Below are 17,189 nucleotides of genomic sequence, written 5' to 3' on the forward strand. Positions count from 1 at the left end.
AATAGTGAGATATGTTCCCTCTTAGAAGAAAAAGGTAAATTCATTCTAATTCATGGGATGAGTCAGTAGGAGCTAAAAGGCTCCAAAAGGTAGGTGAACTTGAGATGTCACATCAGGAATATGAACTGTTAAGAACTAGGCTCTTAAGGGAGACCAAGACACTAAATAATAGTGGGTCAACCTTGGAAGGGTGAAAGGACTTCTATTTTTAAGATGATGGCCAAAAGATCAAGGAAATAAAGTTTCAGGTTGGTCTTGTGTCCCCTGTCTTTCATATGACAGGCAAAGACAATGCTAGAAAGGTGAAATGAACTCATCTGAGAAGTTCCACCCTGTGCAGCTCCAATTGCCCACTGCAGGTCCTAACAAGAGGACCCAGTAGGACACAATGTTCTTGAGCCACAGCTTTTCTTTGGCTCAGAATGCTGGAAGAGCTATGGCGGCTGCAAACAAGAGGATTCAAACCAGATCCTTCCTAGAAGGAAACAGACGATCTTATGGAAATAAGCTAGGAAACGTTGGTGTAAAATGGTTCCAACTCTACTGGAATACTCCTTGGGTGTTGCGTCTCAGAAAGTTATCACAGCTCCTCACTAAGGCAAGGTATTACACAGAGAGCTCTTCCCCATCATGGGACTTTCCTCATCAGTCCCCTCTGGTTCACAGCATGCATATATAAAGCTTCTGCCCAAACAAAATACAATAGCTATCCATACTGAATGGAGATTTTAAAACCTGAAGTTCTTCTAAAGATCTGATAATCTCCCATCAAAACATTTATGTTCTGTGCAAGGGAGTGCTTAAATGATCCTTATGTCCACTAAATTACTCCAATCCAGAGAGGAGATCCAGAAAAAAAGTAGGGGACAGGAGGAAAGGAAGCCCTCAACTCCTGCAATGGACTAGCAGGGGAAAAAAGCAGAAAGTTTAAAATCAGGAAAAGGCAACAAAAAAGAAAAAAGATCTGACATTTCAAAGAAACAAACACTAAAAAAATTTTAAAGAATGTTGCCAAAGATGAAAATAAGACTAGAAAGAAGAAAACACTTTTACATATTATAATAAATATTTAAATAAAAGGTTGAAAACTGACAATGCAGAAAGTGAAAGACACAAAGACTAGGATAAAATTAAAATCCACATATATAGGGTGAAATAAGTCACGACCAGAGTGAAAAGAAATTTCCTAAAAAGTATAACATATTAAAAAGATAAAAGGGAAAAAGGAGGTAATGAAGCAGAGCAGGGAGTTCCACGGAGTCCACGGTTAGGTCTCTGCTTTCATTGTCATGACCCTGGGTTTAGTCCTTGTTGGGGAACTAAGATCATGCAAACTTCGAGGCACCACCAAAAAGAGACCAAAAACAAACAACCCCAAACAGAGCAAAACGCAATAATAACTAGAAGTAGTTAAGGAAGAAAAATCTGATGAGAGCTCTTTTGTTAAGGGGAGGGGATGCTTTCTTGGCTTCTGGGGAAGGAATAGCAGAGGCAGACAGCAGAGATGCCTTGGAAGCGTCTCCTTCTACAAGGGCTCATTTCCCTGAGGGCACTTTGAGCACCTGGGAGGAGGTGTGGCTTTCTATGCAAACAAAGCTCATCAGATCCTTCTTCCCGATAGTGAGCACTCCGCATAATTCTCTTATCAGAGGGTCACTTTTATAGTCATACCTCTATATAGTTCAGAAACAAAATTTGGAAGTAAGATGAAAAGCAAAATCACTAAAAATAATTTATTGCTTAAAAAAATAAATTAACATTTGTAATAGAATACTAAATCATATTTACTCAAATGTATTAACAACATAATATACTTTAGTAAACAAGGATTTCCAGTTTATGGTATAATGAAATAAGTCAATTAAACACTTGGTTTAGCTAGGGGCAAACATCAGCCACTACCACCTGATCCCATAAATCCATGCTGCTTCACATTTCAGAGGAAACTGGGGAGAGGGGTCTCTCCGCTCTTAACATTAGAAACTCACTGAAGAGAAGAGGCTACTGCAGAGTTGAGCTGAGGTAAAAACTCTACTTCCCTTACCTTGGGGGAAGTGAAAGGGATGTGATTACTTCACCAGGTCTACATGGAAGACAATCTGATCAGAAAACAGCCCAGGGTAAGATTTCTCTTGTGGAATATGATGAGCATGGTCAGGTCCTAATTCTTTCTTGAGGTTTGAAAGTCTCTGGTCATGAACCCATATTTGGGGTTGAGGGAGATGCTAATGCTGTGTCCCTGGCCTTCCTCAGATGCCACAGTGGCTCTTGCCCTAAGATGTCCAAAAAGATGGCTCTCCTTTCCTTAGTCATGTTGGCTCAGTATCAAGAGTAGAGGTAGGCAGGTAAGGTCAACTTCTGAAGTGTTGAGTACACGATTTATTCCACAATGGATGCAATAGAAGCTCAATGAGATTGTCAGTACTAGGCAATCATCTTTTTATACCTATGAGATTTCTTGCAAGTCTCTCGGGTTTGGCACAAAAGGTTGAAAAGTACTCTGTTGTTCCTGAAGACAAATACAGTTCCTTCTAAGTTACAGATTGGCACTCAGGTCCTATCGTTGACCATGTCTTCACACCATCCCCTGTTTCTGGCCTCCATATAGACAGAGGCATTGCACTGCTGCATGGTATATTCCATCTCAATCAGTTGGCGGCATCCAATGCTTAACTTTTCCCTAGGGGAGAAAGAAACGTTATGTGACTACAAGACAGTCAGCCAGATAAATGAAAAAATCTCACTACAAAAAGAGAACACTGGGATTTAGAATATATTATTTGATATTTGAGAGTAACAATGCCTAGAGAAATGGTTTCTTCAGCTCAGCTGCTCAGTCGTGTCCAACACTTTGCGACCACATGGACTACAGCACACCAGGCCTCCCTGTCCATCACCAACTCCCGAGGTCCACCCAAATTGATGTCCATTGAGTTGGTGATGCTATTCAACCATCTCATCCTCTGTGGTCCCCTTCTCCTCCCACCTTCAATCTTTCCCACCATCAGGGTCCTTTCAAATGAGTCAGTTCTTCGCATCAGGTGGCCAAAGTATTGGAGTTTCAGGTTCAGCATCAGTCCTTCCAATGAACCAAGCAACATGGGAGGATAAACAACTTAGTAATGCAATTCTTAGACAGTCATCATGGAGACGATCTTGGGGATATTACTGAATTCATGAATAAAAGTTTCCAAGGAAGACCTGCTGCCAATAAGAACACTGTGGAGTAGATCACATATTTTTGTTTTATTTGGTTTGGGAGTTAAAGGTCCCAAGACTAGTGGATTCTAAGAGGACACAACTCCAGACAGGAACAGACGCTGGACAGGAAGTTGACAGCTTTGACTCTTTTTTTTTTTTTTTGACAGCTTGACTCTTAAAAGAGAACTGATAAAAAAAAAAAAAAAAAGAGAACTGATAACTTAGCCATTAACAAATGAATACTAGTTAACTACTCTAAACCACAAGTGAGGAAGGAGGTAGTAAATGCCTGATATTTGCCCAACTACTCACAACTGTATCTAAGATTAAGCTTAGCTGAACCTCAAAAGCTGACAGGAGGCCTATTAACTGTGGGATCACTAAGTCATCAGTTAGAGTACCAACCCATTATACATGGTGTCTAGAGTCCAAATCCCCTGGAAACCCATTTAAATCTGAGAAGCTGTCTGCATAAATTCATGAAGGATACCCAGTATCCAGCACTGCATCAGAAAACAGCAGTTATTTTATTATGAAAGTTACACGGTTATTGGGAAGCCCCCAGTGGCTCAGTGGGTAAACAATCTGCCTGAATGCATAAGACTGAGGAGATGCAGGTTCGATCCCTGGGTTGGGAAGATCCCCTGGAGGAGGAAATGGCAATCCACTCCAGCATTCTTGCCTGAAAAATCCCATGGACAGAGGAGTCTGTCCAAATGGCCACAAAGAGTCAGACACAACTGAGCAACTAAGCAGCATGTACACTGCTATTACTTCTTTGATTTCTGAGATTGCTCTGAGCTACCTCCAGGGTATTGAGAAGGACTCCTAGCTACCTTTGCACACTACCCCTCCTCCCCCACCCATGGATCCCCACCCATGCAGGGCACAAAGGGAAAAGAAGTGAATCAGAACTGAAGGAATAGGATGAGAGCTAACAGTGGCAGCAAAGTAAATACACTATATTTTTGGAGAGGCCTCACTTCCTGAAAACATGCGGTGAGGCTTTTGACTCTGTTACTCTAGACCTATTTCCTATATTTGGAGTGCTTAAAATCAGTGTTATGTTCTTGCCAGTTCTTTACAACTACTCAGAAAATGATTTTCAGAAGACTCTAAGAAATTCAAAATAGGAGATATGTAAAATGTTTTCCTATAAACTTAAAAATGAAATAAACAAAAAGGGTAGGTCCCTATTTCTGTTCTTGGTTACTTATTCTACATGTGGAAAAAAACTCTTTTAGTAACTAGACTTTTAATGTATTTCGGTGTCTTTTCTTTTTTCTTCTTTCTCTTTTTTCCTCCTCTCAAGAGGTATGCCCTCTTTTCATCCTAGTGGCATTTAGTTTCTTTATTTGTGTGAGTCAGCATTCTGACAATGGATTATCACCTACAGATTTTGCTTCCTGCATCAAGTTGTCATTGCTGCTGAGGAAAGTATCAGATGTTTTTCTAGTATCGACCAAACACACTATCATGTGTGTTTGGCCAATACCAGACTATGATGATAGGAATTTTTGAGTTCCTTTCCCCAATGGATTAGAAGCAGAATAGCAGAATATTAGATACTGCTTACCTTAACACCTTTGCCTACTGTTCTGTAGCATCTCCAATGACTTATCTCACCTTAGCTTTTACCTCTCGCAGATTAGACATTTACAACTGAGAGAAAGCCTATTACCTATTCTGATATTTCTTAATTGCTAGAAAGTTCTTTCTCTACATTGGGCTTAGAAAAAAATCTACAAGCTGTTTGCCTAAATTAAAACAAAACAAGAAGTTGCTATCCCTGTTTCCTCCAATAGCACAGATACTTTATGTCCCTTACAGGTGGTCCTATTTCTTTGCCAAACTAAACAATCCCAACTCCTAATCCCTTCTGGAACAAAGCTAAAGACTGGAGACTGCTTCTAGTTCTGCAATTCTGTATTGTTCATGAAATTTCTATAGAACCGCCACTGATTTTCTAAATCATCCTATTATGAGTCTGAAACTAACTCTGACCAAATCTCAGATGGGTCAAAATAAGCAGAAATTTGATCACATCAATAAAAAAATAACTGCAGCAGTTATCTGATTCATTTCCATAGCTAATTTTGTCAAAGTGGCATGGCAGTAGTGAATTGAAGTGCCCTACTTCCAGTATTTTTTCCAAAATCCTTTCTAAGTACAAGAAAAAGAGTGCAATGGCCATGTGCTTTACAGCTGTCTTAATGTTTCTGAGCACTTGCAATGTGCATCTCAAGTAAGGGGAAAATGGAATACAATGTAGTGCATGTAACAACAGAATATGAACAGTTTTTGATTCAGAAGGTCTGGGCTAGAGTCTTAGAGTTCGCATTTCTTGCAAGTTCCCAGATGGTGCTAACACTCAGCTCCAGGAACCACACTTCAGAGAACCAGAGCTCTAGGATGATACTACCACAGAGCTGATCCCTGGAGTTCAGAAAGCAGTAATTCCGGAAAGCTCTTGCCATAAGGAAAACAAATTTGTTCCTGATAACTCGTGCCGTAGGCGGCATATTATTTGGATATACCAGGTACTTGAAGGAGCTGATGTCACAAACCAATGTGCATTTCACAAAGGAAAAATGACCTTAGAGACTTGTCTTGTGAACATGCCAGAACATTCTGTCAAGAATTTATAGGTCAAGCAAAGTGAATTAAACACTATTCCTAACTCATTTTTCATATATGTATCAATAGAGGATACCACACAAGATATTTATTTAGTAATTTATTTGATAATCTTATTAATTTACCATCCTGGATTTTCTGAGCAAACTCCTCATCTGCTCAGGGTAAGCAGTACTCAGACCCCACTGGCAAGAGCAAAAGCTAGGCCAAAGAATCTACAAACTACAGAAGAGAGAAAACACTAACTGATGTACACACAGAAACACCAAGGTTCTGCTGTGTCATGGAATTCAAATTCTGGTCCAAGCCACTTTCAATGTGAAACTTTAATTACCTGCCTTATCAGAACCTATAAAATAGTTTTCTTCTTGAGCTACTTAATTTCTTCCCTATTGCAATACATTTGCTGTTAGACACATCAACAGCCTCTTCCTTCACAAATAACACGTCACAAATCAAAAACAAAGATTAGCAAAGTCAGACAATCTAAGTAATTGTTTTTCTTAATATAGTGAAGTTAAATTAAATCATTCTTCCGTTTTCACTTCTGAGTCACAGGGAAGCTTGCTACCTCTTATCTATTGCATTTGGCTCTGTGTCTAGTATGAATTACTTAAACAAAAAGAACCTCTGTCTTCCGGCAACTTACTTGAAAACTGTGAGCTGTGGAGTATACCAGAGGTTCATATGGGCGGTACCATTCACTGAAAATATAGCAAATAATTTCAAAAAAACAACAGAGTAACAAATCTAAAAGCTATTAACTTTAAAAGTCCATTGAACAGCAACTGCCATTTTCCAATGCATTCAAGATATTAGACATATTGGATTTCTCTTTAAAATCATCCTTTCAGATATAAGAGGGAGCTTATTAATTAATATCATAGCTCAAATTCTTGGTATCGTAAGTGCAAAGAAAACAAAGAGAAAAATAGGTACTACTAGTTTAACTTTGAACATTTAAGTTTGACATTTGTATCCTTCACCTCTCCAAAACAAAATATACCAAAAAAAAACTTCACATTTAAATAGTAAGCTGAAGTCAAAATAATCTTAGACATTTTAATGGAACCACCCTGCAAGGGACTCTGCCCTCCAAGTTATATATGGAGCTTTATACACCTTCAAAAATATCGCCAAGACTGGAAGACATTATATTTTTGATCCAAATCTCAAGTATACAAACCTTTAAATGCATAGTATCTGTAATGATCTATAACTAAGAGTTGTCGATTGTTGTTTAGCTGCTGAGTCATGTCTGACTCTTTTGTGATCCCATGGACTGTAGCCCACCAGGCTCCTCTGTCCATGGAATTCTCCAGGCAGTAGTCTGCCATTTCCTTCTCCAGGGGATTTTCCCGACCTGGGGATCAAACCCATGTCTCCTACAATGGCTGATGGATTCTTTACCACTGAGCCACCACGGAAGCCCATAAATAAGAACAAAACTGATTAATTGGTAGTCTGAAGATTAGGGTAAAAAATCATTTTCATTCTCAGCTATAACAGATGATGCATGCCTAACTGGCTTCAGATTTTCTTAGAAAACTTACTTTAATCTAGTGAATGAGTGAATTTTCATAGTTATGCTGCCATACATTTTTGTATGACTATCAGTTCTAGGGTCTTGATATCATCAAACATATTTATCAATCTAGAGTTTTACCAGTAGAACCACCTTGATAGTTAACTTTGTCATTGTGTCCACTCATACAATTCTGTAGCTACACAAATATATCTGTAAATTATAAATGGCAAATAAACTGGTAAGTGATACCATAGCATATTACACAGCAGTGAGAATACAGTCAGTTCTGCTATAGCTCTTGTTTTGAACACAGTTTATTGTAACAGCATTGATACATTAAAGAACAATTTGAGCACAACAAAAATTTCCTATTTTCTTATATACGATTTCATTAGTGGAAAATGCCAGATGAACAGAGAAAACTGTACACAGCTTATTTAAATGAATAAATATTACAAATTTCTCAATTCTAATTTCTATATAGATAGATAAAACCCACATAAGCAAAAGCTCTTAGGGCTGAGTCTTCAATATTTTTGAAAAATATAAAAAAGCCTTGACATCCCTAAACTTGAGAATTTACTTTAAAAATTAAATTTGCTATGTGCATACATATATACATAGTTTTTTTATATGTATGAACTATTTCACATTTATAAAGGCTAAAAAAAAGATCATAGTATAGTGAAGACATAAAAAGAACCATTCACCACCACCAAGCAGTGCTATACTAATATATCTACATACACATATATATGACTATACATACATATATGACTTACCGATACTCAGCCTGTGAAACGCAATCATAAAGTTCCTGGGCAGTAAATTTGACATTTTTATTTACCTGAAAAGAATCAAGATATAGCTATTAAAAATACATATTAAGTCAAATGAAAGGTGAGAGCACAATTAGAATGGTCCATATTCTGAAGGAGGAGAATGTCAAGTTTTTAGCTTTTGCATAAAAAGGACTAAATAATGACAATTAGAAGTTCAGTGAACATAACACTTAACACTGAACTATGTGTAAAAATATTAGTCCTATTGTTACAACTTAATTAACAGAACCAGAAGAAGTGAGATGGTCCTGGGATTTGTGGGACTCCCAACAAAGCAGATGATCACTTTAGGAATCAAACAGACAGGAAAAAAATGTGTATAATACATGCAACATCAAATTCTACTATTACTGGTTATCAGCAGATTTTATGCATCAATTAGCCTAGTCCTAATATACTTATTCAATATTTATTTTCTGGGAAAAGTAAATAAATTGTTAACATTTAATACCTATACCTAAAGGACTAAAGTAGATTTGGGTCATACAGGTAGACTGTTGTAAGCAGAATCAGCCACATCTTGTTTATTTCATTAACATTAGAAATAATTCAAAAAAAAAAAAAAAAGAAATAATTCAAGCTGAAAGAAAAAGTTAAGTAGTCAACTCTAACAACATTTGAATACTATGGTTGACCCTTCTGAAAGTTATTACTGAATAACTTTAAACAATAAGGTAATAAACTGTGTGGAAAACTCTGTTTTGGGAAATGGATGATTTATAGACACTTTCTAAAGAAATGTGTTTTTCCGACTATCAATGTCTACGTATTTAAACAAATGTTTAAGTTTATAAATATCTATTATAATTCACAATTTATAATACTATAAAAATAAAAGTCCTTCATCATACAAAAACTTTTTGTGGCACATGTGGAGAACACAGTGAAGGTATCCTGTACTTCTTGAAACTTACCACTGATTTAGGCAATATTTTACTTATGCTGCAAGGAAGAATCTGGAAATTTGTAGAAGGAATTTCTTTTAATAAGATTACTCAAGGGGGGCTTCCCAGGTGGCACCAGTGGTAAAGAACCCGCCTGCCAATGCAGGAGACGTAAGAGACAGGTGTTCAATCCCTGGAGAAGGAAATGGCTACGCACTCCAGTGTTCTTGCCTGGAAAATCCCATGGACAGAGGAGCCTGGTGGGGGGCTACAGTTCATAGGGTCGCAGAGTCAGACACACAACTGAAGCGACTTAGCCCTTAGCCCCGGATTACTGAAGAAATAACATACTGTCTAACTTTTTAGAAATTCTGAATTAATGAAGGGAAACTAAATGAAACTATCATCTATTCACTTTACTTTTAAAAATACTTATGCTATTATTAGCATATACATTTTTGATGAGGAAAAATGTTCCTATATTGACTTAATTAACACTACTTTAAAGATTTATATCATGAAAGTCTCCTGGAGAGTTTAGGGCATTGCTTATTTGCAAGTTCCACGAGCTTCTTTCAGTATTTTCATAACAAATTCAACATATCTGTATAGAAAATGTTCCATTCACTAAACATACAGTTGTTTTTTTTTAAACATACAGTTTTTAAATATAAATTTGAAATATATATAATCCTCAATTTTTGCTGAAAATTAGGATTATGTTTATATACAGTTCAATGTTATTTAATTATACATAATATTTACTATTATATTTAATGATTTAAGAAAGTGGTGTATGATTTATCATGATTAACTTTTAGGTACTTTATAATTTTTACTAAAATAATCATCTAAAAATGTTTTAAGATATACACTTAGAGTTAACCTATCAACCAGTCTGATTCCTATTTTTCTACATGTTCTGCCCTGATGATCTCCAGGGCCTTTGATATTTTCACTATTGCCCCAACATGCTGGGACCTACAAATGTATCCAGACTTAGGCCAGCAAATGTCAACAGCCAACACTGCAGATCTTTGATCATAAGATAAAAGGAATACTCTATTCTCTATCAACTGTTGAGAAAAATCAGCTAAAGAACTGATTTTGAACTTGACATAATATAAATACAAAGAAGTTCTTGAAGCCATTAGCAGATTTTAGGGGAAAAAAAAAAACTATCTGATTTATCTGTAGTTTTGAAAACAATCACCCACATCTATTCAAACCCTTATCCCAGAACATGGCTGGGGTGATGTGACTCCAGGTTATAGTAGATGACTTCTAAAGTAGGCAGTGAACCTACTAATAAAGGAAAACTAAAACACAGATTCATGACATACATCACAGGTTCTAGCCTGAAATATATCATTTCACTATCTTCATTAGTTTTGATACAAGATATTTTAAATTAGTCATATTAGGATGTTTCAAATTACACTATTAAGTATCATTTCTGTGCTTAAGTGCACAATTTTAATTCCCAGAAAACAAATAACTAAAAGATACCCCTTGTCAGTAAACATCAAGAATTATGATTGTAAAATGGAATTGGTATCATTAATTCTTAGTTGTAACTTATTAACAGTGAGTGCCAAATATGAGAAATGGTCATATTATTCTTAATTCTTAAGAAATCAAGATCAGGAAGCAAAGGTAAGTATAATAACAGCCAAACACCTTAAAAAATTTAGATTGTCCCTATCACTGTTTATGAGAAAAATACATCCAATGTAATAATTGCTTTTGGGGATGAAGTTCTGCTAATAGAAATAACTTTAAAAATCTGGGACTCAGATCCACATATTCTTATAAATAACAAATTGGGTATTTTCTCCCAATGCTCTCAGCAATATAAAGTACTAAACCCCCAAAAGACCTATACATCAGATTTTTCCAGGATATAGGATTTTAAAATTGTCCCACTGTTTCTCCAAATAAATTTCTATTGGATTGAAATTCAGAAAGTATGATGAAATAATTATTTCATCAAATCATCTCAAAAGAGGAAATTATCTTAATAATCACATAAACATGGTTATACAGCATTAAGAACTTTGGTGTGGGAGAAGACTCTTGAGAGTCCCTTGGACTGCAAGAAGATCCAACCAGTCAATCCTAAAGGAAACCAGTCCTGAATATTCATTGAAAGGACTGATGCTGGAAACTCAAACTCCAATACTTTGGCCACCTGATGTGAAGAACTGACTCCTTGGAAAAGACCCTGATGCTAGAAAAGGTTGAAGGCAGGAGGAGAAGGGGACGACAGAGGATGGGATGGTTGGATGGCATCACCGACTTGATGGACATGAGTTTGAGTTAAGCTCCAGGAGTTGATGACGGATGGCAAAGCCTAGCCTGCTGCAGTCCATGGGGCTGCAGAGATGGACACAACTGAGCAACTGAACTGAACTGAACATATTAAGGGTAACTTTTAAAAGGTACATATAAACACCATTTGTTCCTTAAATAAGAAAAGTAACACTTACTGAACACTTACTTTGTGCCTCTTACTGTTTGGAGCACTTTACACATATTAAGTTATTTAGTCTTATTTAAAGAATAGCTGTAATTTACCTACTTATGTTACTCCCATTTTACAGATGAGGCAACTGAGACAAGGAGAATAAGATAACTCTTCTAAGATTACACACCTAACTGGAGGCAGAACCAACATCTGAACATGACTAGTTTGATTTCAGAGTCTGTGTTCTTCAACACTAGGTTCTTAATATAAGATGTGGCATAAAAAAGTTAAAGAGGTCTTCCCTGGTGGCCCAGTGGTTAAGAATCCACCTGCCAATGCAGGGTACACAGGTTTGATCCCTGCTCCAGGAAGATTCCACATGCCTCGGAGCAACTAAGCCCATGAGCCTCAACTACTGAGCCTGTGCGCTACAGCCCACACTCTGTAACAAGCGAAGCCACCACGATGAGAAGCCTGTGCACCACAACTAGAGAAAGCCCTTGCGCATCAACAAAGATCCAGCAGAGCCAAACCAAAAATTTTTTTTGAAATTAAAAAAAAAAAAAGTTGAAGAGCTAATCAGGAATAAAAGCAAAGAAATACATATAAAGATGTTCAACTTCACAAGAAAAGGGACACCTGAATATATGTCATATTCCTATATTTAGAGCATTTTAAACTTAAACACCACACACCCTCAAAAAGAAAGAATATATGGGCACATGGGCAAAGAACTTTAGACAAACAAAAGAAGATCAACAGAATACCTGCCTTGGATCAACAAGGATAAGAAAAGCATGCAGATTAATTTACAAAATACACTGGAGCCTGATCAGAGCTTTAATTCCAGGGTCTCTGCTGCTGCTATGGAGAAAACTAAATTATAGCTTTCCTTTGCAGTAATCAGTGGTGCTCAACCGGAGGTGGCTCTTCCTCCCTAGAGGCCCTCTGGGTGTAAGAGTTGGGTGCGGTGGGAGGGTATTTCTGGTTGTCACAATGACTGAGAGAGTACTGGCATTAGTATCTGAGGGTCAGAGATGTTGAAGCATCCTGCAACGTTCCACACAATGAAGAAATGACCTATCCAGCATACCAACAGCGTCCCTGATGGGAAACAATTCCATGTTGTATTAGTATAGGTCTCTACCACATGTGCTTACTTAAGAGAATGAAAGACAATGAATGTCTTGGCAAATTTTGGTGGCATTTAAGAACTTAAAGTAAACAGCAATTAAATAGCATTCCAGTTTAGAACACCTCTGTTTGTTTATAGTAAAACTTGATTGTAATGGAAATATGATAAATATTTAAAAATATTTCTCCTACCTCATACTTGATTAGGAAGTTATAGAGGGTCTCAATATCCTGATAATTACTGTTGGGGACCAAAATCCTAAAAAATAAAATAAAAACAAAGAGGGGGAATGAATTGATTTAAGAAAAAAACAAAACAATACCTTGAACTTTTCTCCCAAAACATATTCATACTGAGAGATACTTTATTCTCAGTATGTATAATAAGCTTATTACAATGTTTACGACCTTTTTTGGGTTTAATTTATCAACTGAAGTTATAAAACCATGTGCTTACTTCAACAAATATCAATTATCAGTTGATATGGAATATCAATTTATTAAAATATTTTTATTTACTTATATTAATATGTCATTAATTAATCAACTATTAGCATTCTTATATGAAATTACAGTTCACATTTTGAGTTACAATGATACAGATTTTTCAAAAGTTAGATGGAAATGCGAAGTATATTTACACTCCTTATTTTTTAAGCAGCAGATAAAGATTTCCCACAAAAATGTGTAACCAATGCAAATGGACAAGTGATATAAACTATCATACACATTAAAAAGTACTAATAAAGATTATGTGACTAAATTCAAATAACACTGTTTGAACTAACTGCCTAGAAGTCTCTGAAAAAGCATCAGTAATCAGACTCTGTCAGTCACTGGAAATAACACTTACTCATAAAAATAACATAAAAACATAACAAAATGGAAACAAGGAAGAAATAAAGAAGGAAATGGAAGAACATGTTTATCCTTCTAGCAGTAAGTATTCTCATTTTTTTATACTAAGTACTTTTTAATTCTTTCAAGATGAATCTTTTCTTTTAAAAAAGAAAAGGGAAAAAAAAGGGAAAAAAAGAAAAAAGAAAAGGAAAGCAGTCCTCATATTACGATAAAGTGGTTAAAAACAATGTCTACCTGGGGATCTGTGTTTTTGAGTGAGTTCTGTGTGACTTATTTTCCTTATCTGTTAAACAAGGTAAGTAGTAGTCTTTACTTCATAGGATCACAGAATTAAACAAGTTGCTATAAGTAAAGTCTTGATGACAGTGTCTGATAAAACAGCAAGCACTATATATTGGTATATATAAAACAGTACAATGACAACTATTATCATCATCTAATGTCTAATAGTTTCAAGTCACAGAATAAGTGCATGATTTAACTAATGAGAAATCAAGCCACCCCAGTTAATTCTTAAATTTCAAGTGCCTTTTAATTACAACAATGTCTCTAGGTCCTCACATCCTTGCCAATGCTTGATGTTGTCAAATATTAGTTAACTGATCTCTATAACATCTTAATTAGATCTTTAAAAAAGTTGGCCCTTATTAGACTTGCAAGATAGCTTTCATAAAATAATTTTTCAGGACATAGTAAAATTTTTAAATGGATCATTCTCCTTTGGAGAAGACACATACCAAATATCTTTAAGAACATATAAAAGTCTTCCTAAAAATAAGTTTCATGGAAAAAGTTACTGTCCCAACAAGTAATTTTAAAATATAAATAATATCAAAACCCAAAACAAAGAAAAAGCAGACAATAAATACATTGGAAAGGGTCCATAAGTACTTTGTTTTTTAAAATGAGAACAAAGCTATATAGATAAGTTAAACCAATGTTTTAAAAAGCAATGGAAAAAATAATCCGTTCCAATTTTGTAACCTAGTGTAAACAAACAATCAGCAATGTGGAATAATTTACACCCATTCTTTTTTATAACTTTGGAAATAATCCAAACTGTCCATAAAAGAGGGTTAAAAAAATAAATGAAACAAGATGTTTTATAAAAGAGTCTTATAAATTTCAAGCTTATATTACAAAAGAAAGTATGCTCTTTGCCAGAAAATAAAGTAAACATTTCTCCGTCCTGAAATATTTCACAAAAAAATTAGTTTTGGTAAATCAGTTATTTATCTATAGCAACAAAGCATAGCCACAGCATGAAATAAAGAAAATTAATTACATCATCTGAGTTTGCCAATTAGCAAAAAACTGAAAAAAACTGTCAACTCCTAGCATGGTTTTATTTTTTAACAGTTTTACTGAGGTACAGTTTACATACCATAAAATTCACTCACTTTAACAATTCAATGATTTTATAAATAAATTTACTGAAATGTACAATGATCTACATTGTACAAACTTAAATACTCGACTATTTGACAAAATATTACAGAATTACCTTCTAACGAGGAAAGGGTTAACTAGGATGTCAGCATCATTCACAGATATATTATTGATATAATCAGAATAAAATCATACACGCTATTTTTAAAAACAAGGATATATGTTGTAGGATTTGTTATGAAACCTACTACTCTTAAATGCTACTCTTAAAAAATGTTCTGAGGTAAACTGAGCCCCAAATTGAGTAGATAATTTTTACTAAAATATACTCAATTAGGGCTTTTAGACTTTAATAAGGCCAATGAACTCTGAGTTTATGAGAATGGAATTTGGCCTGGTATAAACAAAAACTGCCAACTTTTACTAACTGCAAGTACAGTTTGTTGAAAATACACAAAAAATGAAATGGAGAAAAATGGTTTATGGACTTTCATGCCTTAAGTAATTCCCCACACAAAAATTCTTGAGAGGTCAGCCTTCTCTATAGCTTTCTTGTTTGTTTTTAAAAAATACCAGCATGAAGACAAAAGAGTCTTAGAATGAAAGTCCTAAAACTACCCTTCAATGGCAACATTTAAAAAGAATAATAGAAAGAATGAGCCCCTAGAGAAAGTGGCCATTATTTTTTTATAAATATATCTACATGTTTTTTTAAGAGAAATTCCTAACAATCAATAAATACATATCAAATGTATACTATACCCTCAAATGTATATGATACTAAGAGCTATGGGATATAAAAAAATTAGAAGACATGGCTGCCTATCCTCAAGTTGTTATAATCACGAAATTTTACTTTAGAATTTTGGAATCAGAATTGGGGAACCGACTGACGCAGGATTTAATCTGCAGCTCAAAGATTATTTACAAACCAAGTTAATCACATTACCTACTTTTCTGTACCCCAGCTCCTCATCTGTGAAATGAGGAGAACACAGCATTTACTAAATAAGGTGATTATATGAAGCAAATAAAATAATGTGTCTAAAATTAAAATGTTTAGCAGAAATCCTGGCACATGTAAATAAATATAACCTGCTATGAAAACCAGTTTTCAGATGTAGAAACCAAGGTTTAGGGTTGTAAAACACTTGCCCAAGATTACACAGTGGTGGTAGGTACCTAAATCTCTGTTAGTTTGACTCTGGACCCCATGTTTTTATTCACTAATAAAAAAGGATAACCCTTAAAACTTCTTGGATTACGTGATTTTATGAAATCAAATGAAATAGTCTTTTAAAATCGCCACCCGGTTAATTTGCCTTTTATCAAATGCTTCTGGCAAACTATTTTGTGTACATTCCAACACTAAATCTTTGAAGTTGTTAGATCTTTCTCAAAGCCACAAAGGAAGTCAGTAGCAGAACCAACATTCACTAGAAGTTCTAACTCTTAACCACATAAGCACTTTGAGTTCTCTATCGATGAACAATTAACATTAAGTAAGCAGCATGTTAATCTGAAACAAACTTCATTTCCATCTCATCCAATATTAGATAAATATCTATCCATCTTGTTAAAGAAAAAAGAGTATGCCACTCAAAAATTTTAAAAAGTTAATAAAATAATCTGACTAAAATTAAAAATCAAATAATGTATTAAAATGGACTAATTTTTAAATAAGGATTTTAAAAATTCAAATAAAACTTTCCTCCTAGATAGAAAAAGTAAACCATCAGACTCAGGAGTGGGGAAATAAGTCTAGAATATTCAAGTTTAATATCTAACTCTAAAAATTCAAAAGAAAACACAGCATATTCATGGATATTTATAAATCATAATTTACATCCCACAGAACTGAATAAATTATGTTCCCTGCTGGCAAGGCAGTTTAACAGTAATATGATATTTTAAATAGTTTTTCATGTTTGAAGAACATTAAAAATAAGCTTAAATTATACGACTTATTTTACTCAGCTCACTGTTCATCCATGCTACTCAGGGTTCATCCACATTGTAGCATCTGTCAGAATTTCCTTCCTTTTTAAGGCTAAATAATATTCCATTGTATGTACATACCTCATTTTGCTTATTTATTTATCTGTTGACGGACAAGAATTACTTTCACTTTTTACTTACTGTGGCTCTTGCTGCTATGAACATAGGTACGTAAATATCTCTTTGAGACTATAATTGCAGAACCAGCCCAAACTGGCCCTATCCTGTTTCTAACAAGATACTGAGTT

General features: G+C 35.1%; 1 protein-coding gene across 6 annotated transcripts in view; it reads right to left on the reverse strand.

Annotated features, from left to right (window-relative positions):
• Positions 1-1,719: 1,719 nt before the first annotated feature.
• SWT1 (SWT1 RNA endoribonuclease homolog) overlaps positions 1,720-17,189 on the reverse strand; it is a 94,522-nt gene continuing 79,052 nt past the window's right edge. For 5 of the 6 annotated variants that reach the window (XM_043485150.1, XM_043485147.1, XM_043485148.1 and 2 more), the window contains 3 exons: positions 12,886-12,952; positions 8,149-8,213; positions 1,720-2,680 (listed from right to left, as the gene is read on the reverse strand). In XM_043485150.1, coding sequence (XP_043341085.1) covers positions 2,551-2,680; positions 8,149-8,213; positions 12,886-12,952 — 262 coding nt within the window. In that variant the 3' untranslated portion in view covers positions 1,720-2,550. Of the gene's footprint in view, positions 2,681-6,487; positions 6,543-8,148; positions 8,214-12,885; positions 12,953-17,189 lie in introns of all 6 variants that reach the window. The other variant, XM_043485149.1, reaches the window with a different exon arrangement.

This window comes from Cervus canadensis, chromosome 13, assembly GCF_019320065.1.
Source record: "Cervus canadensis isolate Bull #8, Minnesota chromosome 13, ASM1932006v1, whole genome shotgun sequence".
Taxonomy (NCBI): domain Eukaryota; kingdom Metazoa; phylum Chordata; class Mammalia; order Artiodactyla; family Cervidae; genus Cervus; species Cervus canadensis.